Source organism: Oncorhynchus kisutch, unplaced genomic scaffold (genome assembly GCF_002021735.2).
Source record: "Oncorhynchus kisutch isolate 150728-3 unplaced genomic scaffold, Okis_V2 Okis09a-Okis19a_hom, whole genome shotgun sequence".
Taxonomy (NCBI): domain Eukaryota; kingdom Metazoa; phylum Chordata; class Actinopteri; order Salmoniformes; family Salmonidae; genus Oncorhynchus; species Oncorhynchus kisutch.
The window spans coordinates 4,526,222-4,553,721 of NW_022261985.1; the positions used below are offsets into that span (position 1 = coordinate 4,526,222).

At 44.4% G+C, this 27,500-nt stretch overlaps 1 protein-coding gene across 2 annotated transcripts in view; it reads left to right on the forward strand.

The window, feature by feature from the left end:
* Nucleotides 1–27,500, forward strand: part of LOC109883932 (prickle-like protein 1) — a 58,178-nt gene that overhangs the window by 7,749 nt on the left and 22,929 nt on the right. Inside the window, exon 1 of one of the 2 annotated variants that reach the window (XM_031815557.1) lies at nucleotides 22,582–22,885. The exons of the other annotated variant lie outside the window; for it this stretch is intronic. Coding sequence (XP_031671417.1) covers nucleotides 22,871–22,885 — 15 coding nt within the window. The 5' untranslated portion in view covers nucleotides 22,582–22,870. Of the gene's footprint in view, nucleotides 1–22,581; nucleotides 22,886–27,500 lie in introns of those variants that run through there. 2 annotated transcript variants of the gene reach the window in all.

The window sequence follows — 27,500 nt, forward strand, 5'->3', positions numbered from 1 at the left end:
AGCAGTTTGCTGCCTGTCTGTAAGATAACAGCAGTCTGCTGCCTGTCTGTAAGATAACAGCAGTTGGTTGGTCTGCTGCCTGTCTGTAAGATAACAGCAGTCTGCTGCCTGTCTGTAAGATAACAGCAGTTTGCTGCCTGTCTGTAAGATAACAGCAGTCTGCTGCCTGTCTGTAAGATAACAGCAGTCTGCTGCCTGTCTGTAAGATAACAGCAGTTTGCTGCCTGTCTGTAAGATAACAGCAGTCTGCTGCCTGTCTGTAAGATAACAGCAGTTTGCTGCCTGTCTGTAAGATAACAGCAGTTTGCTGCCTGTCTGTAAGATAACAGCAGTCTGCTGCCTGTCTGTAAGATAACAGCAGTTTGATGCCTGTCTGTAAGATAACAGCAGTTTGCTGCCTGTCTGTAAGATAACAGCAGTTTGCTGCCTGTCTGTAAGATAACAGCAGTTTGATGCCTGTCTGTAAGATAACAGCAGTTTGCTGCCTGTCTGTAAGATAACAGCAGTTTGCTGCCTGTCTGTAAGATAACAGCAGTTTGCTGCCTGTCTGTAAGATAACAGCAGTTTGCTGCCTGTCTGTAAGATAACAGCAGTTTGCTCCCTGTCTGTAAGATAACAGCAGTCTGCTGCCTGTCTGTAAGATAACAGCAGTTTGCTGCCTGTCTGTAAGATAACAGCAGTTTGCTGCCTGTCTGTAAGATAACAGCAGTTTGCTGCCTGTCTGTAAGATAACAGCAGTTTGCTGCCTGTCTGTAAGATAACAGCAGTTTGCTGCCTGTCTGTAAGATAACAGCAGTTTGCTGCCTGTCTGTAAGATAACAGCAGTGTGCTGCCTGTCTGTAAGATAACAGCAGTCTGCTGCCTGTCTGTAAGATAACAGCAGTCTGCTGCCTGTCTGTAAGATAACAGCAGTCTGCTGCCTGTCTGTAAGATAACAGCAGTGTGCTGCCTGTCTGTAAGATAACAGCAGTGTGCTGCCTGTCTGTAAGATAACAGCAGTTTGCTGCCTGTCTGTAAGATAACAGCAGTGTGCTGCCTGTCTGTAAGATAACAGCAGTTTGCTGCCTGTCTGTAAGATAACAGCAGTCTGCTGCCTGTCTGTAAGATAACAGCAGGTTGCTGCCTGTCTGTAAGATAACAGCAGTTTGCTGCCTGTCTGTAAGATAACAGCAGTCTGCTGCCTGTCTGTAAGATAACAGCAGTCTGCTGCCTGTCTGTAAGATAACAGCAGTCTGCTGCCTGTCTGTAAGATAACAGCAGTCTGCTGCCTGTCTGTAAGATAACAGCAGTCTGCTGCCTGTCTGTAAGATAACAGCAGTTTGCTGCCTGTCTGTAAGATAACAGCAGTCTGCTGCCTGTCTGTAAGATAACAGCAGGTTGCTGCCTGTCTGTAAGATAACAGCAGTTTGCTGCCTGTCTGTAAGATAACAGCAGTCTGCTGCCTGTCTGTAAGATAACAGCAGTTTGCTGCCTGTCTGTAAGATAACAGCAGTCTGCTGCCTGTCTGTAAGATAACAGCAGTTTGCTGCCTGTCTGTAAGATAACAGCAGTCTGCTGCCTGTCTGTAAGATAACAGCAGTTTGCTGCCTGTCTGTAAGATAACAGCAGTTTGCTGCCTGTCTGTAAGATAACAGCAGTCTGCTGCCTGTCTGTAAGATAACAGCAGTTTGCTGCCTGTCTGTAAGATAACAGCAGTCTGCTGCCTGTCTGTAAGATAACAGCAGTTTGCTGCCTGTCTGTAAGATAACAGCAGTTTGCTGCCTGTCTGTAAGATAACAGCAGTTTGCTGCCTGTCTGTAAGATAACAGCAGTTTGCTGCCTGTCTGTAAGATAACAGCAGTTTGTGCCTGTGTAGATAACAGCAGTTGCTGCTGTAAGATAACAGCAGTTTGCTGCCTGTCTGTAAGATAACAGCAGTTTGCTGCCTGTCTGTAAGATAACAGCAGTTTGCTGCCTGTCTGTAAGATAACAGCAGTTTGCTGCCTGTCTGTAAGATAACAGCAGTTGCTGCCTGTTGTAACCAGCAGTTTGCTGCCTGTCTGTAAGATAACAGCAGTTTGCTGCCTGTCTGTAAGTTCCCAGCAGTTTGCTGCCTGTCTGTAAGATAACAGCAGTTTGCTGCCTGTCTGTAAGATAACAGCAGTTTGATGCCTGTCTGTAAGATAACAGCAGTTTGCTGCCTGTCTGTAAGATAACAGCAGTTTGATGCCTGTCTGTAAGATAACAGCAGTTTGCTGCCTGTCTGTAAGATAACAGCAGTTTGCTGCCTGTCTATAAGATAACAGCAGTTTGCTGCCTGTCTGTAAGATAACAGCAGTTTGCTGCCTGTCTATAAGATAACAGCAGGTTGCTGCCTGTCTGTAAGATAACAGCAGTTTGCTGCCTGTCTGTAAGATAACAGCAGTTTGCTGCCTGTCTGTAAGATAACAGCAGTTTGCTGCCTGTCTGTAAGATAACAGCATTACATCATTCTAAACTGATATGTGATGTGTTTTGGGGAGTTTTTAATTCATGCCTCGGAGTGCAAGTCAACTTGGCACCATGTTAATTACCTATACACACTATTTATATTGGAAGATGATTAAAGGACGTCTGTGATTTCACACACACAAACACACACACCACACACACACACACACATGCACACACACACCCACACTAGTTATTAAGACATTAAAGATGATTGTTATGAGAGCAAGGTGATTCTAAACGATGCTGGAGGTAAACAGAGCAGCTCGGCATGCAGTCATCAATGTAAAGACATGGGAAAGTTCATGACAACCACATCATTACTTTGAGTATAACGATCTCCCTGGGTAAGGAACAGCACTATAAACTATATGACTTTTGGATGGGGTTTTCTTTTGATTGTGAAGGTGCTGATAGAAAGATATATTGTCCTAATCTGAATGCTCAATGATAACACTCTCTGATTGGATACTGTGAGTTGAGAAGGAGGAAGGAGTCTGCGTAGAAGTGGGTTCATTGGTTTAAAAAAGACTTCTGCCTTTTCTAATGTGTCTCATGTCAAGCTAAGAAAAGCTCATGAGCTGAATGTCCTCATTCAAGTCTAATTAGAAACCCCTGCTCTCTCCCCCCTCTCTCTTTCTCTCTCCCCCTCTCTCTCTCTCTCCCTATCTCTCTCTCCCTCTCTCTCTCTCCCCTCTCTCTTTCTCTCTCCCCCTCCCTCTCTCTCTCCCCCTCTCTCTCTCTCTCTCTCCCCCTCTCTCACTCTCTTTCTCTCTCTTTCTCTCTCTCTCTCTCTCTCTCCCTCTCTCTCTCTCTCTCTCTCTTTCTCTCTCCTCTCTCTCTCCGTCTCCTCTCTTCTTCTGAAGTCTTCAGCTGACTCCTGCACAAGGAGCTCTTATTCATTCCACCCCCCCCCCCCATCCTTCCCTCTCACAACCACCATTTCCGTGATGAGCGGCCTGTAGGGAGGAGTGTGATGCTGTATCATCAGTGGATCTCCACTTTGTCTCAAAGTGTTTACCAGGGGACCGGCAGCTGATTGTCCAGAAGGAAAACGCTTTGATTGGTCCGATTTCATCAGATGATGATGCCACCCTGTCTGTTTCAGGAAGGACCGTATTATAATAATGAAGTCAAAGAGGGTTTGAACTAACACAGTACTAACACAATACTAATGCAGTACTAATGCAGTACTAACACAGTACCAACGCAATACTAACACAGTACTAACACAGTACTAACACAGTACTAACGCAGTACTAACACAGTACTAACACAGTACTAATGCAATACTAACATAGTACTAACACAGTACTAACACAGTACTAACGCAGTACTAATGCAGTACTAATGCAATACCATCATAGTACTGACACAGTACTAACACAGTACTAACACAGTACTAACGCAGTACTAATGCAGTACTAACACAGTACTAACGCAATACTAACACAGTACTAACACAGTACTAACACAGTACTAACGCAGTACTAACACAGTACTAACACAGTACTAATGCAATACTAACATAGTACTAACACAGTACTAACACAGTACTAACACAGTACTAATGCAATACTAACATAGTACTAACACAGTACTAACATAGTACTAACACAGTACTAGTGCAATATTAACACAGTACTAGCACAGTGCTAACACAGTACTAAGACAGTACTAATGCAATACTAACGCAGTACTAACACAGTACTAATGCAATATTAACACAGTACTAACACAGTACTAACACAGTACTAACACAGTACTAACGCAATACTAACGCAGTACTAACACAGTACTAACACAGTACTAACGCAATACTAACGCAGTACTAACACAGTACTAACACAGTACTAATGCAATATTAACACAGTACTAACACAGTACTAACACAGTACTAACGCAATACTAATGCAGTACTAACACAGTACTAACGCAATACTAATGCAGTACTAACGCAATACTAACACAGTACTAACGCAGTACTAATGCAGTACTAACACAATACTAACGCACTACTAACACAATACTCACACAGTACTAAAGTCTGCACAGCATTTTAGATCACAGCATTTTAGATCACAGCATTTCAGAGAACAGAACTGTGCTGTAGCTATGGTACCGGTAGCCCTGTAAACAAGGTAGTTGTGGTTACCGTAGTTTCACTACAGGGTGGCAGGTAGCCTAGCGGTTGGAGCGTTGGGTCAGTAACCAAAAGGTTGCTGGATCGAATCCCCGAGCTGACAACGTAAAGATCTGTTGTTCTGCCCCTGAACAAGGCAGTTAACCCACTGTTCCCCGGTAGTCCGTTATTGTAAATAAGAATTTGTTCTTAACTGACTTGCCTAGTTAGATAAAGGTTTTAAAAACTACAGTGTTGGTACTGTAGAGATGTGTGGATAGAAAAGTATTTTGACAAATTGAGGTGTCCACCATTTTGGTGAGAAATGTGTACTTTTGCTGTGATGCAGAACCACAGTACTCAATTTCCTTTCTAACACAAACTATCTTTGTTTATTGGGGTCTGTAATTAAGTGCCGGAATATCCTCCTTGACTACAACCATTCTATTTCAGAGAGAGAGAGAGGGGGGTGTAATGATATACTGGTGTGTCCATGGAGGTGTCATAATGGTAAGGTCAGATGATGAAAGCCTGGGCTTTCTCTTTCAAAACAATACCAACAGTGATCTGACTGTCTGCCTGTTCAGGGTTTGAGGGTGAAATAGAGATTAAATGAATGAATGATTAATGATGTAGTAAATACATGTATTGTGTGTTAATACTACTAACCCCACTGAAACCAGACTGGAAACCAGGATCTAAATTAGATCAGGGGAAACGTCACTATCCAAAGCAAGTCAACTATGACATCCAACATGTGAGGGCTTAGGGTTAGTGTGTGTGTGTGTGTGTGTGTGTGTGTGTGTGTGTGTGTGTGTGTGTGTGTGTGTGTGTGTGTGCATTTCCTCCTGAGAAAGCCCTCCAGAGAATCCCCCTGGGGGTCTGAAAACTTCCCTTTCAACAATACAGCCCGTTACGCCTCAGAGTCCACCTGCCGCAGATACGCACCATTACATGGTACACTGCCATGTTTTGTTCCTTAGATGAAGCCCTGTGGTTTGATTGGGAGGGAAAACCCCTGTCTACACTCTCTCCTCATGAAGTCTCCCCCTGTCTCCCCCTCATATCCTCCTGTCTCCATCTGTTGAGGACTATCAGCCTGTGTTGCTGTTGTGTTGAAGAGGGACAGTCCATGTTTATGAGTGGGGGAGATGCTCCAGTGGGTGAGAACTCGCAGGTGGGTCTGACCATCTGAGTTAACGAAGGCCAACTCAGGATAGTATGGCTCGGTGACAGAGAGAGAGAGGAGAGAGAGAGAGTGCTTGCGTGCGTGTGTGTGTGAGAGCTAGAGAGACAGAGTGATAGAGAGAGACAGTGTCACACCCTGATCTGTTTCACCTGTCTTTGTGATTGTCTCCACCCCCCCTCCAGGTGTTGCCCATCTTCCCCATAATCCCCTGTGTATTTATACCTGTGTTCTCTGTTTCTCTGTTGCCAGTTTGTCTTGTTAGTCAATCCAACAAGCGTTTTTGTGTCAGCTCCTGCTTTTCCCCAGTCTCTCTTTTCTTGTCCTCCTGGTTTTTGACCCTTGTCTGTCCTGACCCTGTACCCACCTGCATAACCAAGCTGCTTGTCCTGACCCTGTACCCACCTGCATAACCAAGCTGCCTGTCCTGACCCTGTACCCACCTGCATAACCAAGCTGCTTGTCCTGACCCTGTACCCACCTGCATAACCAAGCTGCCTGTCCTGACCCTGTACCCACCTGCATAACCAAGCTGCTTGTCCTGACCCTGTACCCACCTGCATAACCAAGCTGTCTGTCCTGACCCTGTACCCACCTGCATAACCAAGCTGCTTGTCCTGACCCTGTACCCACCTGCATAACCAAGCTGCCTGTCCTGACCCTGTACCCACCTGCATAACCAAGCTGCCTGTCCTGACCCTGTACCCACCTGCATAACCAAGCTGCCTGTCCTGACACTGTACCCACCTGCATAACCAAGCTGCCTGTCCTGACCCTGTACCCACCTGCATAACCAAGCTGCCTGTCCTGACCCTGTACCCACCTGCATAACCAAGCTGCCTGTCCTGACCCTGTACCCACCCGCATAACCAAGCTGCCTGTCCTGACGCTGTACCCAGCTGCATAACCAAGCTGTCTGTCCTGACGCTCTACCAACCCGCATAACCAAGCTGCCTGTCCTGACACTGTACCCACCTGCATAACCAAGCTGCCTGTCCTGACTCTGTACCCACCTGCATAACCAAGCTGCCTGTCCTGACCCTGTACCCACCTGCATAACCAATCTGCCTGTCCTGACCCTGTACCCACCTGCATAACCAAGCTGCCTGTCCTGACCCTGTACCCACCTGCATAACCAAGCTGCTTGTCCTGACCCTGTACCCACCTGCATAACCAAGCTGCCTGTCCTGACCCTGTACCCACCTGCATAACCAAGCTGCCTGTCCTGACCCTGTACCCACCTGCATAACCAAGCTGCCTGTCCTGACCCTGTACCCACCTGCATAACCAAGCTGCTTGTCCTGACCCTGTACCCACCTGCATAACCAAGCTGTCTGTCCTGACCCTGTACCCACCTGCATAACCAAGCTGCCTGTCCTGACCCTGTACCCACCTGCATAACCAAGCTGCCTGTCCTGACCCTGTACCCACCTGCATAACCAAGCTGCCTGCCCCTGAGCCTGCCTGCCTTCCTGTACCTTTGCCCCTGTTGCTGTAATAAACATAGTCTTACCTTGAAACCTGATACAGAGAGAGAGACAGAGACAGAGATAGAGACAGAGAGACAGAGAGAGAGAGAGAGACAGAGAGAGAGAGAGAGAGAGAGAGAGAGAGAGAGAGAGAGAGAGAGAGAGAGAGAGAGAGAGTGTGTGTGTGTGTGTGTGTGTGTGTGTGTGTGTGTGTGTGTGTGTGTGTGTGTGTGTGTGTGTGTGTGTGTGTGTGTGTGTGTGTGTGTGTGTGTGTGTGTGTGTGTGAGAGAGAGTTCTCTTCTCCAGGTCTATAATAACAGTGGTGGAGCCCCCTCACTGAAGGCTCTCTGTTGAACCTCAGCCTGACAACTAGTGACCTGGTGTGGAATGCTGCTGTGACAGAGACGTGCCAAATTCATCTCTCTCTCTCTCTCTCTCTCTCTCTCTCTCTCTCTCTCTCTCTCTCTCTCTCTCTCTCTCTCTCTCTCTCTCTCTCTCTCTCTCTCTCTCTCTCTCTCTCTCTCTCTCTCTCTCTCTTTCTCTCTCTCTCTTTCTCCCTTTCTCTCTCTCTATCTCTCTCTCTCTCTTTCTCTCTCTCTCTTTCTCTCTTTCTCTTTCTCCCTTTCTCTCTCTCTCTATCTCTCTCTCTTTCTCTGTTCTTCATCCTCCTCTGTGTCATTTACATCATAACTTAACCTACATAAACAGTTTAACACAGAGTAAAGCATTGTCCTGGATATTATACCATAAAATTGTTATACACTGAGTATACCAAACATTAGGAACACCTTCCTAACATTAAGTTACACCCCCCTTTGCCCTCAGAACAGCCTCAAATTGTCAGGGCATGGACTCTACAAGATGTAGAAAGTGTTCCACAGGGAGGCTGGCCCATGTTGACTCCAATGCTTCCCACAGTTGTGTCAAGTTGGCTGGATATCTTTTGGGTGCTGGACCATTCTTGATACACACAAGAAACTGTTGAGCTTGAAAAACCCAGCAGCGTTGCAGTTCTCAATACAAACCGGTCCTCCTGGTACCTACTACCAGACCCTGTTCAGAGGCACTTCAATATGTTGTCTTTCCCATTCACACTCTGAATGGCACACATACACAATCCATGTCTCAGCTGTCTCAAGGATTACAAATCTTTCTTTAACCTGTCTCCTCTCCTTCATCTACAGTGATTGAAGTGTAACCTGGAAACAATTAGGGTAACCTGGAAACATCTAGGGTAACCTGGAAACATCTAGGGTAACCTGGAAACATCTAGGGTAACCTGGAAAGATCTAGGACAACCTGGAAACATCTAGGGTAACCTGGAAACATCTAGGGTAACCTGGAAACATCTAGGGTAACCTGGAAACATCTAGGGCAACCTGGAAACATCTAGAACAACCTGGAAACAAGTAGGGTAACCTGGAAACATCTAGGGTAACCTGGAAACATCTAGGGTAACCTGGAAACATCTAGGGTAACCTGGAAACATCTAGGGCAAACTGGAAACATCTAGGGTAACCTGGAAACATCTAGGGTAACCTGGAAACATCTAGGACAACCTGGAAACATCTAGGACAACCTGGAAACAATTAGGGTAACCTGGAAACATCCAGGATAACCTGGAAACACCTAGGACAACCTGGAAACAATTAGGGTAACCTGGAAACATCTAGGACAACCTGGAAACATCTAGGGTAACCTGGAAACATCTAGGGTAACCTGGAAACAACTATGGTGACCTGGAAACATCTAGGGTAACCTGGAAACATCTAGGGTAACCTGGAAACATCTAGGGTAACCTGGAAACATCTAGGGTAACCTGGAAACATCTAGGGTAACCTGGAAACATCTAGGGTAACCTGGAAACATCTAGGGTAACCTGGAAACATCTAGGACAACCTGGAAATATCTAGGGTAACCTGGAAACATCTAGGGTAACCTGGAAACATCTAGGGCAACCTGGAAACATCTAGGAACACCCATAAAACAATTAGGGTAACCTGGAAACATCTAGGGTAACCTGGAAACATCTAGGGTAACCTGGAAACATCTAGGACAACCTGGAAACAATTAGGGTAACCTGGAAACATCTAGGACAACCTGGAAACATCTAGGACAACCTGGAAACATCTAGGGTAACCTGGAAACATCTAGGACAACCTGGAAACAATTAGGGTAACCTGGAAACATCTAGGACAACCTGGAAACATCTAGGACAACCTGGAAACATCTAGGGTAACCTGGAAACATCCAGGATAACCTGGAAACACCTAGGACAACCTGGAAACAATTAGGGTAACCTGGAAACATCTAGGACAACCTGGAAACATCTAGGGTAACCTGGAAACATCTAGGGTAACCTGGAAACATCTAGGGTAACCTGGAAACATCTAGGGTAACCTGGAAACATCTAGGGTAACCTGGAAACATCTAGGACAACCTGGAAACATCTAGGGTAACCTGTAAACATCTAGGGTAACCTGGAAACATCTAGGGCAACCTGGAAACATCTAGGAACACCCGTAAAACAATTAGGGTAACCTGGAAACATCTAGGGTAACCTGGAAACATCTAGGGTAACCTGGAAACATCTAGGATAACCTGGAAACATCTAGGACAACCTGGAAACAATTAGGGTAACCTGGAAACATCTAGGACAACCTGGAAACATCTAGGACAACCTGGAAACATCTAGGGTAACCTGGAAACATCTGGGGTAACCTGGAAACAACTAGGGTAACCTGGAAACATCTAGGGTAACCTGGAAACAACTAGGGTAACCTGGAAACAACTAGGGTAACCTGGAAACAACTAGGGTAACCTGGAAACATCTAGGGTAACCTGGAAACAACTAGGGTAACCTGGAAACAACTAGGATAACCTGGAAACAACTAGGGTAACCTGGAAACATCTAGGGTAACCTGGAAACATCTAGGGTAACCTGGAAACAACTAGGGTAACCTGGAAACAACTAGGGTAACCTGGAAACAACTAGGGTAACCTGGAAACAACTAGGGTAACCTGGAAACAACTTGGGTAACCTGGAAACAACTAGGGTAACCTGGAAACAACTAGGGTAACCTGGAAACAACTAGGGTAACCTGGAAACAACTAGGCTAACCTGGAAACATCTAGGGTAACCTGGAAACAACTAGGGTAACCTGGAAACAACTAGGGTAACCTGGAAACAACTAGGGTAACCTGGAAACAACTAGGGTAACCTGGAAACTCAGCAAACTATATGTAGAAGCCGGCGAGCCAGCAATGTTTACATGTAGGTTGGTAATCGGATTCCCACCCTTCTGTCATGGCTTGTGCATTATGGGAAAGTGACCACATTGTGTAACAGGGCAGTGTGTATTTGTTCCACTTGAGTGACTCTGTTCTGCTTTCTCCTCCCAAGAGGCATATCATTATGACTCTGTATACACAGAGCCTGGTCCCTGGCCTGGCCTACATTCTAGCAGGGTACAGGAGAGCTGCTATGGAGGGAGTCGCTATAGAGTAGAATTAGGGTGATGCAACACACACACAGGCACACACATACACACACACACACACACACACACACACATACAGTACACAGGCAGACAAACATACACACACTCACACAATCACACACACACACACACATACAGTACACTGGCAGACACACATACCCACACTCACACACACAAGCATGCAGGCACGCACACACACACACACACACCAATCTGAGCATGATATGCCATGAGATGTTTTGTCTTGTAGAGGGGTTCCCACGTATTCCAGTTTTCATTTAGACTCTAAAGTCATTTGTTATCTAAATGAACTGTGAATGACGTGTTATTTTAACGTGCCGTTCCGTTTCTGTTTTCTCAGCTGAAACAGGAGAAGGAAATCACTTCTTAACAGGAAGAGAGACACATGGACCACAACAACAGAATGACAAGTGTTGAACATCTGTCTCAGTTCATTTATTAATAAAGTCTGGAGCCAGAAATAACAACAATCACATAGCAGCCCAAACACCACACCATATTTTCTCCATTATGAAAACAGACCTGAGTTCAGTTCTTATCTGTTATAATCAAATAGCAGCCCAAACACCACACCATATTTTCTCCATTATGAAAACAGACCTGAGTTCAGTTCTTATCTGTTATAATCAAATAGCAGCCCAAATGCATCACTATATTTTCTCCATTATGAAGACCTGAATTCAGTTCTTATCTGTTATTCTTGTCGGCCTTTCTTCCTCTCCCTTGACGCTGACTGTGCAGGGGTGTGTGTGCGTGTGCATCCTTGCATGTGCGTGTTCATGTCCGTACGTGTGTACGTGCTTGTGTATGTATGTCCCTACTAATCCCAGTCACCTTATTATGAGAAGCAGATGTTTTGTTGCTCATTTGGAAGGAGAATTAAATTATTATAATGTTGAAGCATGGCTCCTTTCCTCCTCTGAGTATTGTTCCCTATGGAGGTTTACTGTACTCTACTAAACTCTGGGTTAGATCCTGTTTGGCCACGTGTTCCCTATGGAGGTTTACTGTACTCTACTAAACTCTGGGTTAGATCCTTTTTGGCCGGGTGTTCCCTATGGAGGTTTACTGTACTCTACTAAACTCTGGGTTAGATCCTGTTTGGCCGGGTGTTCCCTATGGAGATTTACTGTACTCTACTAAACTCTGGATTAGATCCTGTTTGGCCGGGTGCTCCCTATGGAGCTTCACTGTACTCTACTAAACTCTGGGTTGGGTCGTGCATAGCCGGGTGGTCTGCTGGGAACTCCATATGAACAAAGCTCATCTTGAATGAATGTCTGAAATAATGCTTAACAGGATGCAGGGTGGGGGGGCATTTCCATTTCCTCCTTGCTAATAGCTAACTCATTGGATTGTGAGTAAGCCTGCTTGACGATACATGAGTTACATGTTTAACAGAAATGTCACTACAGATTTCACTCTTCAGAAATAAACTTTTCAATGGGATTGTTTCTCTCTAAAATGAGTTTTGAGATGTCTAAAACTCTGAGGGGGTCTTGGTCCTTAATAAAGCCTCTAGCTTGTCATCTCAGGGCTGAGGACGAGGAGATGACGTCCCCTCTCTCTTTTTCTCTTTTTCTATCTTTCTTTCTTTCTTTCTCTCTCTCTCTTGCTCTCTCTCTCTCTCTCTGTCTCTCTGTCTCTGTTTCTCACTCTCTATCTCGCTCTCTCTCTCTGTCTTTCTCTGTCTGTTTCTCTCTTTCTCTCTCTCATAAAGGCATATCCAGGTTTTTATTAGCTGTGTAGTAGCCCTGTGCCAACTCCCTGTCCTCTGTCTCTCAGTCAGTCTAATTTAATATTGTTAACTGACACATTCCACTTAACGAGTCTAGAAGTCACTCTGACCTTTGTCTCTGCAGCTGAAAGGTGATCTCTCGCTCTGATGCTGAAAATATGATATTTCTCTCTGCAGCTGAAAGGGTGATCTCTCTCTCTCTCTCTGATGCTGAAAATATGATATTTCTCTCTGCAGCTGAAAGGGTGATCTCTCTCTCTGATGCTGAAAATATGATATTTCTCTCTGCAGCTGAAAAGGTGATATCTCTCTCTGATGCTGAAAATATGATATTTCTCTCTGATGCTGAAAATATGATATTTCTCTCTGCAGCTGAAAAGGTGATCTCTCTCTCTGATGCTGAAAATATGATATTTCTCTCTGATGCTGAAAATATTATATTTCTCTCTGCAGCTGAAAGGGTGATCTCTCTCTCTCTGCAGCTGAAAGGGTGATCTCTCTCTCTGATGCTGAAAATATGATATTTCTCTCTGATGCTGAAAATATGATATTTCTCTCTGCAGCTGAAAAGGTGATCTCTCTCTCTGATGCTGAAAATATGATATTTCTCTCTGATGCTGAAAATATTATATTTCTCTCTGCAGCTGAAAGGGTGATCTCTCTCTCTCTGCAGCTGAAAGGGTGATCTCTCTCTCTGATGCTGAAAATATGATATTTCTCTCTGATGCTGAAAATATGATATTTCTCTCTGCAGCTGAAAGGGTGATCTCTCTCTCTGCTGCTGAAAGGGTGATCTCTCTCCCTGATGCTGAAAGGGTGATCTCTCTCTCTGCTGCTGAAAGGGTGATCTCTCTCCCTGATGCTGAACAGGTGATCTCTCTCTCTGATGCTGAAAGGGTGATCTCTCTCTCTGCTGCTGAAAGGGTGATCTCTCTCCCTGATGCTGAAAGGGTGATCTCTCTCCCTGATGCTGAAAATATGATATTTCTCTCTGCAGCTGAAAAGGTGATCTCTCTCTCTGCTGCTGAAAGGGTGATCTCTCTCTCTGCTGCTGAAAGGGTGATCTCTCTCCCTGATGCTGAAAATATGATATTTCTCTCTGCAGCTGAAAAGGTGATCTCTCTCTCTGCTGCTGAAAGGGTGATCTCTCTCTCTGCTGCTGAAAGGGTGATCTCTCTCCCTGATGCTGAAAGGGTGATCTCTCTCCCTGATGCTGAAAGGGTGATCTCTCTCTCTCCCTGATGCTGAAAATATGATATTTCTCTCTGCAGCTGAAAAGGTGATCTCTCTCTCTCTCTCTCTGCTGCTGAAAGGGTGATCTCTCTCTCTCTGATGCTGAAAAGGTGATCTCCCTCTCTGTGCAGCTGACTTGAAACCCCCTTCTCTCTCAGTATGAGTGAACCCAAAGTCATGGTCTCCCCAGCTGTCCTACACAGACCTGTCCTCATCCTGACAGTAACCCTGTCCTCTAAAGCTGTCCCACACAGACCTGTCCTCATCATGACAGTCTACTCTGTCCTCTATAGCTGTCCCACACAGACCTGTCCTCATCCTGACAGCTTACACTCTAGTTTATGGTCCACAATGTCCCCACCTTGCCTAAACAGAGATGGGATTTCTAGCACCATCCTGTCAAAACAAGTTAAGACTGGTTGATTAGTCAAACCAACCAGTTGGTAAATGGCACAAGAGCATTGAAGTGATCTGTTAACAAGATATGGGCATCCATTTCCTAAGCTTTATGATGGGAAACTCCCTCCATCCACTAATGCAGTCATTAGAGCTCTGTGAAGGTGAATTCCTCAACAGGAGGACAGATCCTTATTAGTTCCTTAGTGAAGTAGTAACCGTGTGTGAAGGTGCTAACCTCAGTCCATTCTAATGCTCAGCAGCTATAGAGGAGATCTTCACACTCTTCTAGAGGAACAAAGCAACGACCCTGTATAAAACAACCTTCTCTATAAGCTCCACTTAGCCACCATTGTTTCTCAACTCTGCCCAGGACCCTTAACTACAAACTAGAGGGTGAAATAAATGGCTCTTCATGTACTACACTATAGCCTACAGGGACAGCAAATCTTAGAGTGGCATGGGATAGATCATTTAATTTAACTTTTTTCATTGAGTTTGTCTTCCTTTTATTGGGGAAAAGACACAGGAATAAACTCAGTGTGGTCTATAATGTATGTTCATTCTTGGTTCACCTCATTTATGGATGTTGAAGACCCAGGATGACTTTCTTTCATTGGAGACTCAGTTCAGTCTATAATGTATTTTCATTCTTGGTTCACCTCATTCATACTCCATGACATTGATGTCAGCCCAGGTTGTTTGGGGACTCCCGTCTCTGCTGTGAGTGAATGAGAACCTGCAGTAACCCGCTGTGCTATTTGGTTGAACCTTTAAACTCTAAAGTGGGATAATTCCTCAATATAATGTAATCCAGTCATAAGCAGTCAAGGGATTTATAGAAAAACCACTTAACCACAGCATAATTCTCGAACATATCCAGGGATGTGACGCAGGGCAACGTAGCGCAGCAAGGAAAGATTGACAGATATTTACAATTCCAAAGACTTCAAGGAAAACCTGTAGAGAGAAATCCAATACATTACATTTAGAGGTGCCATTATTTTTCTTAATCAAAGTGCCTCTACTGGGAAGCATAGATAAATCCTACAGCAATGAGTCCTGTAACAAAGTCCGTTGATGTCAATGTTCATGTGTTTTGGTGTCTTCAGTCGTGCCCAGTGCCCTGCTTTAAGAATCTATGTAGAGAAAATACATGGAATATTTTCATAATAAAATAAGTGGTGATTATTTTATTTGTATAAAAGAAATCCTATAACAAGGTTGTTAACATCCGTTCGAGCCTTAATGTCCACAGCCCTGCCCAGTGTTCTGCCCAGTGTTCTGCCCAGTGTTCTGCCCAGTGTTCTGCCCAGTGTTCTGCCCAGTGTTCTGCCCAGTGTTCTGCCCAGTGTTCTGCCCCGTGTTCTGCCCAGTGTTCTGCCCAGTGTTCTGCCCAGTGTTCTGCCCAGTGTTCTGCCCAGTGTTCTGCCCAGTGTTCTGCCCAGTGTTCTGTCCAGTGTTCTGTCCAGTGTTCTGCCCAGTGTTCTGCCCAGTGTTCTGCCCAGTGTTCTGTCCAGTGTTCTGCCCAGTGTTCTGCCCAGTGTTCTGCCCAGTGTTCTGCCCAGTGTTCTGCCCAGTGTTCTGCCCAGTGTTCTGCCCAGTGTTCTGTCCAGTGTTCTGCCCAGTGTTCTGCCCAGTGTTCTGCCCAGTGTTCTGTCCAGTGTTCTGCCCAGTGTTCTGCCCAGTGTTCTGCCCAGTGTTCTATCCAGTGTTCTGCCCAGTGTTCTGCCCAGTGTTCTGCCCAGTGTTCTGCCCAGTGTTCTGCCCAGTGTTCTGCCCATTGTTCTGCCCAGTGTTCTGCCCAGTGTTCTGCCCAGTGTTCTGTCCAGTGTTCTGCCCAGTGTTCTGCCCAGTGTTCTATCCAGTGTTCTGCCCAGTGTTCTGCCCAGTGTTCTGCCCAGTGTTCTGCCCAGTGTTCTGCCCAGTGTTCTGCCCATTGTTCTGCTTTCAAACCAGCAGACATGACTTAATCCCTTGGTAAAATATTATGAGCAGAAATGACTGTTACGTGACCAAGGGTTCCAACTCTGTCTGTGCCAGCCTCAACCCAGCAGTGAGACAATTTTAAACTGAGGTGACCTAAGGGCCAACAAGGGATAACAAGGACAGCGGCATGGAAGATCTGATCTAGTCACTGCTACTCTGTCTGTGCCAGCCTCAACCCAGCAGTGAGACAATTCTAACCTGAGGTGACCTAAGGGTCAGCAGGATAACAAGGACAGCGGCATGGAAGACCTGATTTAGTCACTGCTACTCTGCCATTGGCAGTTGGTTGAGTGTGGAGAGGCTAGCGGAGTTATCCTGGGTTGTGTTTCCAAATATATAGTGCACTACTTTGACCATAGCCCATAGGGAATGGGGTGCCATTTGGGACACGTAACTAGTTTCATTTGGAGGGTTTTCAGCTCTCGAAGCCTCCGGCGCTGCAGATCACAGTCAGAGCTTTGGGTTTTATGAAGTTGTATGGGTTTAATTAAGTTGTACTGGGTTTTGTTAAGTTGTACTGGGTTTTGTTTTGTTGTACTGGGTTTTGTTAAGTTGTACTGGGTTTTGTTAAGTTGTACTGGGTTTAATTAAGTTGTACTGGGTTTTGTTAAGTTGTATTGGGTTTTGTTAAGTTGTACTGGGTTTTGTTAAGTTGTACTGGGTTTAATTAAGTTGTATTGGGTTTTATGAAGTTGTATTGGGTTTAATTAAGTTGTATTGGGTTTTATGAAGTTGTATTGGGTTTAATTAAGTTGTATTGGGTTTTATGAAGTTGTATTGGGTTGTGTTAAGTTGTATTGGGTTGTGTTAAGTTGTATTGGGTTTTATGAAGTTGTATTGGGTTGTGTTAAGTTGTATTGGGTTGTGTTAAGTTGTATTGGGTTGTGTTAAGTTGTATTGGGTTTTATGAAGTTGTATTGGGTTGTGTTAAGTTGTACTGGGTTGTGTTAAGTTGTACTGGGTTGTGTTAAGTTGTATTGGGTTGTGTTAAGTTGTACTGGGTTTTATGAAGTTGTATTGGGTTGTGTTAAGTTGTACTGGGTTTTATGAAGTTGTATTGGGTTGTGTTAAGTTGTATTGGGTTGCGTTAAGTTGTATTGGGTTGTGTTAAGTTGTATTGGGTTGTGTTAAGTTGTATTGGGTTGTGTTAAGTTGTATTGGGTTTTATGAAGTTGTATTGGGTTGTGTTAAGTTGTATTGGGTTTTATGAAGTTGTATTGGGTTTTGTTAAGTTGTACTGGGTTTTATGAAGTTGTATTGGGTTGTGTTAAGTTGTACTGGGTTGTGTTAAGTTGTACTGGGTTTTGTTAAGTTGTACTGGGTTGTGTTAAGTTGTACTGGGTTTTATGAAGTTGTATTGGGTTTTATTAAGTTGTATTGGGTTTTGTTAAGTTGTACTGGGTTTTATTAAAATCTAGAGGGGGTGTAATCTGGAGGGGTGAAATCTAGAGGGGGTAAAATCTAGAGGGGTGAAATCTAGAGGGGGTAAAATCTAGAGGGGTGAAATCTAGAGGGGGTGAAATCTAGAGGGTGAAATCTAGAGTGGAGAAATCTAGAGGGGTTATGCTAGGACATGTTAATTGTATAGAGGAGGATTGTAGTTTTAGTTTGATAGTTCTACTGACCATTTTATCTCACCAAACTGAACTACAAAACATAATAATCTATATTTTATCTCACCAGACTGAACTACAGAACATAATAATCTATATTTTATCTCACCAGAACATAATAATCTATATTTTATCTCACCAGAACATAATAATCTATATTTTATCTCACCAGACTGAACTACAGAACATAATCATCTATATTTTATCTCACCAGAACATAATAATCTATATTTTATCTCACCAGAACATAATAATTTATATTTTATCTCACCAGAACATAATAATTTATATTTTATCTCACCAAACTGAACTACAGAACATAATAATCTATATTTTATCTCACCAGAACATAATAATTTTTTATTTTATTTTTATTTGACCTTTATTTAACTAGGCAAGTCAGTTAAGAACAAATTCTTATTTTCAATGACGGCCTGGGAACAGTGGGTTAACTGCCTGTTCAGGGGCAGAAGGACAGATTTGTACCTTGTCAGCTCAGGGGTTTGAACTTGTAAACTTCCAGTTACTAGTCCAACGCTCTAACCACTAGGCTACCCTGCCGCCCCATAATATAATATATAATCTATATTTTATCTCACCAAACTGAACTACAGAACACAATCATCTATATTATATCTCACCAAACTGAACTACAGAACATAATCATCTATATTATATCTCACCAAACTGAACTACAGAACACAATCATCTATATTATATCTCACCAAACTGAACTACAGAACACAATCATCTATATTATATCTCACCAAACTGAACTACAGAACACAATCATCTATATTATATCTCACCAAACTGAACTACAGAACACAATCATCTACATTTTAAGTGCGAAGGTTCTTGTATTAATGGGAGGATGTTGTCTCCTAAGACATCAGATGAGGAAATGGCTTCTGACGAATAGTTATACACCCTGATAAAATAATCATTAGGTGGGTGATTGGATTTGGAATCACTGGTCACTTTAATAATGTTTACATACTGCTTTACTCATTTCGTATGTATATACTGTATTCTATTCTACTGTATTTTAGTCAACGCCACTCCGACATGGCTCGTCCTAATATTTACATACTGCTTTACTCATCTCATATGTATAGACTGTATTTTAGTCTAGGGGGGTCGAGGGACACGTCTTTCTGTTTAGTCTAGGGGAGTTGAGGGACACGTCTTTCTGTTTAGTCTAGGGGGGTCGAGGGACACGTCTTTCTGTTTAGTCTAGGGGAGTTGAGGGACACTGCTTTCTGTTTAGTCTAGGGGGGTCGAGGGACACTGCTTTCTGTTTAGTCTAGGGGAGTCGAGGGACACAGCTTTCTGTTTAGTCTAGGGGGGTCGAGGGACACGTCTTTCTGTTTAGTCTAGGGGAGTTGAGGGACACTGCTTTCTGTTTTGTCTAGGGGTCGAGGGACACAGCTTTCTGTTTTGGGTCTGTAGGTATATTAGTTTGGAATCTGACTGGGTCTCAGGTTTACTGACCACAGCCCTGACAGGTTAGAAGTTAGACTGGGTTGTGAATGGAGAGAGGCAATAGGCAGATGGGTGGATTGGATGACAGCGTGAGTGTGTGTGACTATGTGACTGTGGTGTGTGTGACAGTGCCAAAGGTTACTGCATAAACCCTTCATTAGTTACATTGACTCGAAAGGCTGCAGACATCTGAATACCAGCCAAGGCATCATTCACTCAGAGCATGTCCGATGGCCTGGCACGTCGTTGAAATATCACCATTATCCCCACAATGGCCACCCTGGAGAAGGTCAATGGGGTTTACAATGGGAAGGAAGGAAACTGGCAGGAAATACACCCTAGGTGTTTCGCTACATTACTTCCTCCTCTTGACTAAGAAAGCACTGAGGTATATTTGGTTCTTCACTGTTTCACAGTGTGGATTGGGACAGACGGTTCTGCTATTCTGGACTGGAGGAAGCAGGAAAGGCTGGGATGGTGGGACACACACCCTGTCCCAGGAAGCAGAGCAGATGACAAGGTCAACTGCCTCTTCTGTTTCTGAAGGGCTTTCTCTGAACGACCCCACGGTGGCTTCTGGCCACAAGCCCAGCCTACATCTGAATGGATAATATCTCCTCTATTGTTGGAAAGAAAGAGCCTCTATTCCTGGGACTATTTTTTAATCTTCAGGCATTTAGTGACCCTGTCATTGTCTATATTGTGAGAAAAAAAGTGGCTTTGGGGCTTTTTTGTTGGTGTCTTGGTCCGAAAAGTGACTCTTTGGTTCGGCCATTTTGATATGTTGGTCAAACTAGGATTTGTTTTCTTACCTGCCTTACTTTAACGTTTCCACCAGGAGTTTTACATGTTGATCCAGGTAAATATCTTCCACTCAAAGCATGGTATTCTCTGAGTTAAAGTGGCTTTTAGTTTGCTGTGCCAAGACCCTGGAAACCTGGAGAGTCTGTTCGCCTCTCTCTGAAAGGTATGCCAGAATTGCTCTTTGCTCTCTCTCACTGTCTCTGTATCTCTCTCCTTTTCTCTCCCTCCCTCCCTCCCTCCCTCCCTCCCTCCCTCCCTCCCTCCCTCCCTCCCTCCCTCCCTCCCTCCCTCCCTCCCTCCCTCCCTCTCTCCCTCTCTCCCTCCCTCCCTCCCTCCCTCCCTCCCTCCCTCCCTCCCTCCCTCCCTCCCTCCCAAATCCTAAATCATAGTTATTCCTCATGTGTACCTGGTAATTTGGCATGTGACAAACTGTTTTGCTCCATTCTCCATAGACAGTGGCAGGGCGTCCTGAGGGAGGGTCCTTTGTCCCAGGCACAAAGATGGAAACACATTTGTCATTCAGCTCTTTAATGAAGCCATCAACCCCTCATGATGAGCAATGGTGAAGAACTGGTCCAAATAAAGCAAGGAAACGTCTCTCGCTTGTTTATGGACGTTCAAAATGTTGATCTCTGACCAGGAAACAACGTTCTGTCCTATATGGAATTGCGTCGAGGTTCTGGAACATGTGCATGATACATGTGTATCATTTAGCAGATGCTCGTATCCAGAGCAACTGGGGTTAAGTGAATTGCTCAAGCACACATCAACAGATTTTTCTCCTAGTTGATTGGGGATTCAAACCAGCGACCTTTCGGTAACTGGCCCAATGTGCTTAACCACTAGGCTGCCTGTTGGGAGTTCACTGCTGATGTGAACTGTTCTGGGATCATTTGAGATGAGAGGTGACTCCTCAGTGACACTCATTCAGGCTGGGAGTAGGGGAGCTCAGTTTGGGGTTATATGTGGTGACATCCATAGGAATAGATGAGGACTCTCACCATCTCAGCCTCTGCAGAAAACGTCATGGGAATATTTCATATGCTGATAAAAGATAGATAAAGGTCAAATATACAGAGATGTGAAGTAGATAGGAGATGGCTACAGTTTGTATCACTGTTTACGTGTCACTAGCCACTTTAAAAAATAAATACAAATAGATTTAAGAAATGTATCACTAGTCACTTTACACAATGCCACTTTATATCATGTTTACATACCCTACATTACTCATCTCATATGTATATACTGTACTCTATACCACCTACTGCATCTTGCCTGTCGGCCATCACTCATCCATATATTTATATGTACATATTCTTATTCATTCCTTTACACTTGTGTATATAAAGGTAGTTGTGTGAAGTTGTTAGATTACCTGTTAGATATTACTGCATGGTCAGAACTAGAAGCACAAGCATTTCACTACACTCGCATTAACATCTGCTAACCATGTGTATGTGACCATTAACATCTGCTCACCATGTGTATGTGACCAATAACATCTGCTCACCATGTGTATGTCACCAATAACATCTGCTAACCATGTGTATGTGACCATTAACATCTGCTAACCATGTGTATGTGACCAATAACATTTGAAGACACTTCCAAAAGACACTTCCAAAACACTCAGCTTGCTTCCTGCAATAATTCTGAGGTCATCTATTTATTTAGCTGGAAGCAATAATTAAACAATATTTGATTATTTCACATAATGGTTATTGTTCTGTGGACTTGAGGTTTAAAGCTGGAACACCAGTAAATCAGACAAACGGTGGAACAGATTGAACCACAGATGTTTTCTCTACAGAGAGCCTCTGACATAACCCTGGATCTGTTCTCTTCTCTGGTGAGGAGAAACCACTTGATGATAGCAAAGGTTTGGAGAGGGAGAAGGAGAGGGAGAGAGAGAGAGAGAGAGAGAGAGAGGGAGAGAGAGAGAGAGAGAGGGAGAGAGAGAGAGAGTTAGAGAGAGAGAGGGAGAGAGAGAGAGGGAGAGAGAGAGAGAAGGGGGAGAATTAGAGAGAGAGGGAGAGAGAGAGAGAGAGAGAGGGAGAGAGAGAAGGGGGGGAGAGAGTTAGAGAGAGGCAGAGCGTTTGTGTCTGTAAGTTGTTGCCCACTTGAGAATGAGAACGTGTACGGCTGTGCAGTGATTGGGACGTCGGTCAGTGTGTGGAAATGTTGTGGACAGTCATCTGGTCAGAGGGATGTTAGAGAGAAGGAAGGTGAGGGGATGGGAGGGAAGAGGGGTGAGGGGAAAGGAGGGGGGGTGAGGGGAATGGTCAGCGGAGAGGGGTGAGGGGAACGGTGGGGAGCTTGGCTGTGGCTGTTGATTCTTGAAGTGTATTTGAAGTGCAGTGGGAGGGCTGGAGAGAGGGGGAGACGGAGGGGGAGGAGGGAGGAGGATGAGGGAGGGGGAGGAAGGAGGGGGAGATGGAGGGGGAGGAGGGAGGAGGATGAGGGAGGGGGAGGAAGGAGGGGGATAAGTAGGAGGGAGATGAGGAGGAGGGGGGGGGGGGGGTGAGGGGGAGGGGCTGAGTGCCAGAGCAGGGTGAGTGCAGCTCACACACACTCACTCAGACACTGGAGACAGAGACATCACCTCCATGTGTATATGTGCTTTTCAAACCTTTGCATTTTGGAACTAGACTCATTGATTATCCTTGGTCTAACACTGAGACAGCTTGGATAGACCAACGTTGGAGGAAATTGGAGGACCCTGTGGATAGATTAGACTCTGTGGGAGTAGTGTTGTGGGCATGCAGCCGGACCTCTAGCGCTGTGGTGGACGCTGGGAGGGTCGTCTTGTGACTGAGGGGTTTGGGAAGAGAGGAGAGGACCAATGCTTTTCATAGAGGTAAGAGTTCTGCATTGGGCTCCTTCAGATGCAACAGAGAGCAATTCATACTTTTTGGAAACTGATTTAAAACCATTAGAATGTAGAGGGAGTGGAAGCTCTGTGAATGTAGAGTTATAATTATTGGGTAGATTCAGGTTTGTTATGGGTGGAGCTAACTGCTGTGAACGGATGAACGATATGTTGACAGACAGAATGGTTAGGCTTAGTTCAGAAGTATGTGGAACGTGATGCGTGTGAGTGGTTGTTTGATGTCAACAGAGGGGAGGTGAGACAGATGGGGCTCTATATCGGTGTGTGTCTCTCTCTCTCCTCCTCCCAGATGAGGCTCTATATCAGTGTGTGTCTCTCTCTCTCTCCTCCCTGCCCGCTCCCACTGTCAGTGTTGTCAGCTGCCAGTATATGTATCAACAGCGAGGCAGGATGTGTGTGTGCAGGTGGTCTCAGTCAAACCGTGTTAGTCCCCCTGTGCCCCCCTATCCCTGGCCTAACACCTATCTGGCCCTGACACCTATCTGGCCCTGACTCCTATCTGGCCCTGACACCCTATCTGGCCCTGACACCTATCTGGCCCTGGAATAACACTCTTCATCAGTTCATCAGGACAGGCTGTGAGGGACGACCTCTGCCTTTAGAGTCCCCTCTCCAACCCTAATGATCTAGCTACATACTACAAGGGTTAGGGTTAGATATACTCCTCTCTATAGGGTTATGGTAAGAGAAACTCCTACATATGTCTGATTATATTAAGATCCTACATCTGTAGGAGTCAGTGACTCTTGTCTGCTTGACTGTTTTCACTATCTGCTCTGATTGTGTTTCTATTGTATTCTGCCTATATGTAGGGATTCATCATATCCTTCAGTGTAAATCACTAGAGCTGTATATGCTATTTGGTAGTAATAACAACAACATCTCCGTACACTGTATTTGATATTCCAGGAAATTGCCATATGAAATCTGTTATAGCCATTAATTTTTAAACTAATGTAATAATTTGCATTAGATAAATAAAATATTATTTGCCTAGTCATTACGTAACATAATATTGAACTCAAAACACCAAAGAATAAGCAAAACAAAACAATAAACTTCAAATGGAGATGTCTGTGTAATGAATCTTACACTCATATTTTCTGTTCTCGTAAGTACCAATACTTTATATTTGGAGAACAATTGCATAGTCCTTGTACCTCCTGCCATCTGTTGCTTAGGTTACTTGTGCAACCAATGCAAGTAAGCAGCTGTGGGTCTGGTGTCGTCCGTCTTCTGACTGAGTGTTCCGTTCAACGATTCAGACGGTGTTGTTGTAGATGTTTCTCTCCCCTTACGGTTTCTGACTGAGTGTTCCGTTCAACGATTCAGACGGTGTTGTTGTAGATGTTTCTCCTCTTCCGGTTTCAGACTGAGTGTTCCGTTCAACGATTCAGACGGTGTTGTTGTAGATGTTTCTCTCCTCTTACGGTTTCTGACTGAGTGTTCGGTTCAACGATTCAGACGGTGTTGTTGTAGATGTTTCTCTCCTCTTACGGTTTCTGACCGAGTGTTCGGTTCAACGATTCAGACGGTGTTGTTGTAGATGTTTCTCTCCTCTTACGGTTTCTGACTGAGTGTTCGGTTCAACGATTCAGACGGTGTTGTTGTAGATGTTTCTCTCCTCTTACGGTTTCTGACCGAGTGTTCGGTTCAACGATTCAGACGGTGTTGTTGTAGATGTTTCTCTCCTCTTACGGTTTCTGACCGAGTGTTCGGTTCAACGATTCAGACGGTGTTGTTGTAGATGTTTCTCTCCTCTTACGGTTTCAGACCGAGTGTTCGGTTCAACGATTCAGACGGTGTTGTTGTAGATGTTTCTCTCCTCTTACGGTTTCTGACTGAGTGTTCGGTTCAACGATTCAGACGGTGTTGTTGTAGATGTTTCTCTCCTCTTACGGTTTCTGACTGAGTGTTCGGTTCAACGATTCAGACGGTGTTGTTGTAGATGTTTCTCTCCTCTTACGGTTTCTGACTGAGTGTTCGGTTCAACGATTCAGACGGTGTTGTTGTAGATGTTTCTCTCCCCTTACGGTTTCTGACTGAGTGTTCGGTTCAACGATTCAGACGGTCTTGTTGTAGATGTTTCTCTCCTCTTACGGTTTCTGACTGAGTGTTCCGTTCAACGATTCAGACGGTGTTGTTGTAGATGTTTCTTCCTGCCAAGCATCAGGTCGTCTCAGCCCAGAGTCTGTATACATTTAAACTGCCATGTATTTGATCAGGTAATTATTTTCCTGTAAAGGCTTCAGATGTTTCCCAAATGGCACCCTATTCGTATAGGGCTCTGGTCAAAAGTAGTGCACTATGTAGGGTGCCACTTGAGATGCTACCCTTCATATGTTTATTTAATTTAACGAAGTCAGTTAAAGAACAAATTATTATTTACAATGACGGCCGACCTCCAGCCAAACCCTAATCCAGACAATGCTGGGCCAAATTGTGCACTGTCCTATGGGACTCCCAATCACAGCCGATTGCGATACAGGCTGGAATCGAACCAGGGTCTGTAGTGACACCTCTAGCACTGAGATGCAGTGCCTCAGACCACTGCGCCACTCAGAGGCCTTTAGTATGTGTCAGTATAGGAACAACAGGGCCTCCACCTGGAGGGTGTTTACATAGTGCCGATGTTGGGACTTTTTAAATGCCTTTTTCAAAAAAACGAATGTTTCTCTTTCCCTCCGGTCGGCTCTCTTTGGGTTTAAAGGAGCAGAGCAGGGTAGTAAGTTAGACGTTTTGTTTTTGTTTTTGATGAAGACACACATTGTGTTATTGCCAGCGGGTGACAAGGTGTAATGTGAGTACCTGTGTATGTTGGCTCAGGAATCTGCTGGGGATTTTCTCTGACTTTCTTTACTTGACTTTCTAAAAGCAGAGGTTGGGGTAAAGAGGATGGGGGATGGGGGGGGTTAGGAATACATTCACAGGAGAATTTCTTAGATTCTTTCACAGGGAAATCTTCTCTTGGTGTGGTCAGAACTGGGCTACACAAAATGTGTTATTTTTATCCCTTGTAATTAAATGTTTTGAGGACAACATATTTCACGTCTAGACACTGCGCTAGCAGGCTATTCCCAGAAATCCATCACAGTTTTCTCTTGAGGACATGACCTAGACAATTATTGTAATGACACGCCTTTAGCAAATGGCTCTCTATCTCTCCGTCCATCTCGTGACTCGGTTGCTTGGCCGTTGGATAATGTCTCAAGGGCACTTAGGGAAAGTGTTTTACCTCACGTAAGGAAAGGCATTGAGCACCTACTGTAGCAAGAAAGTCTATCTAAAATTGGGCTACTTTTTAGTGGATTGGGCAGGATATTGGCTCTGATTGTGCGGGAAAGAGTCAATAGAATCTGGCAACCATAGAAATCCATATAAAACATACAGTTATTGAATTATAGGTTATATCGGGGTGGCAGGTAGTCTAGTGGTTAGAGTGTTGGGCCGGCCAGTAACCAAAAGGTTTCTGGATCAAATCCCTGAGGTGACAAGGTCAAATCTGTTGTTCTGCCCCTCAAAAAGGCAGTTAACCCACTGTTCCCTGGTAGGCTGTCATTGTCAATAAGAATTTGCTCTTAACTGACTTGCCTAGTTAAACTAAAAATATATATGTGTGCTGTCAACACTGAGTACTACTAATACCACAGAGACCTTGGGTCTGTTAGATTAGAAGAACTAATGAGTGATGTCTTCATCTGGTCCTACTTGGTAAAAAGCTGACAGAGCCACTACGTTGTGTTCTGTGTGTGAAATGAGCTCAGTCCCAGTTTTACAGCCTGAGCTTTTATAACCCTTTTTGTGTTTGTTGGTTAGAAGCTGCAGGGCTTGTTGTAATTGTATTCAAATTCAAACAAACTTTCCCCATTCATTTCTCCACAGTGATGTTGACTGGCTGAGTCAGAATTACCATCTCTGTTTGAATGGGCATTAGACTGTGATTAACTAATGTGAAGGCATTCAAATGATATCTCCGAATACATTAGCTGACATTAGTTGACATATATTTTCCACAGCCAGCAGGTTCCTGACATGGTTTTGTTGAACTTTTTATTTCAATGATTAGACAGAAAGGTATTAGACCTACATACTCAGACTCTCGGGACATTTGGTCTCTCTTGTGACAGTCCTTGTGAAATACCTCATCTTTCAGAAGAAAGTCCCTCCTTGTGACTCCAAGAGTGAACTTCCATTAAGTTTAGAGGACGTCTGTGAAATTCAAACTTTCTCCCCAAACAAGGGTGCTCTTCTCAGGCTATTCTGGTCTTCATTTGCACGTCAAAGGAGCTCAAACAAAACACAAGTGGGGTTTTTAACACCTCCAAGACTTAAACCAGGTTATCTGACAGCGACAGAGTGTACATCCCAAATGGCACCCTATTCCCTATTTAGTGCACTACTTTAGACCAGGGCACATAGAGCTCCCTTAGAGCTCTGGTCAAAAGTAGTGCACTATATAGGGAATAGGGTGCCATTTGCGACGCGGGTAAAGAGAGGGCTCTGAGGTAGGTGAACACAGAGATAAGAGAGAAGAGAGACTGAAGTGATAAACATCTCTTGATGTAACCCGCCACCTCCTCCT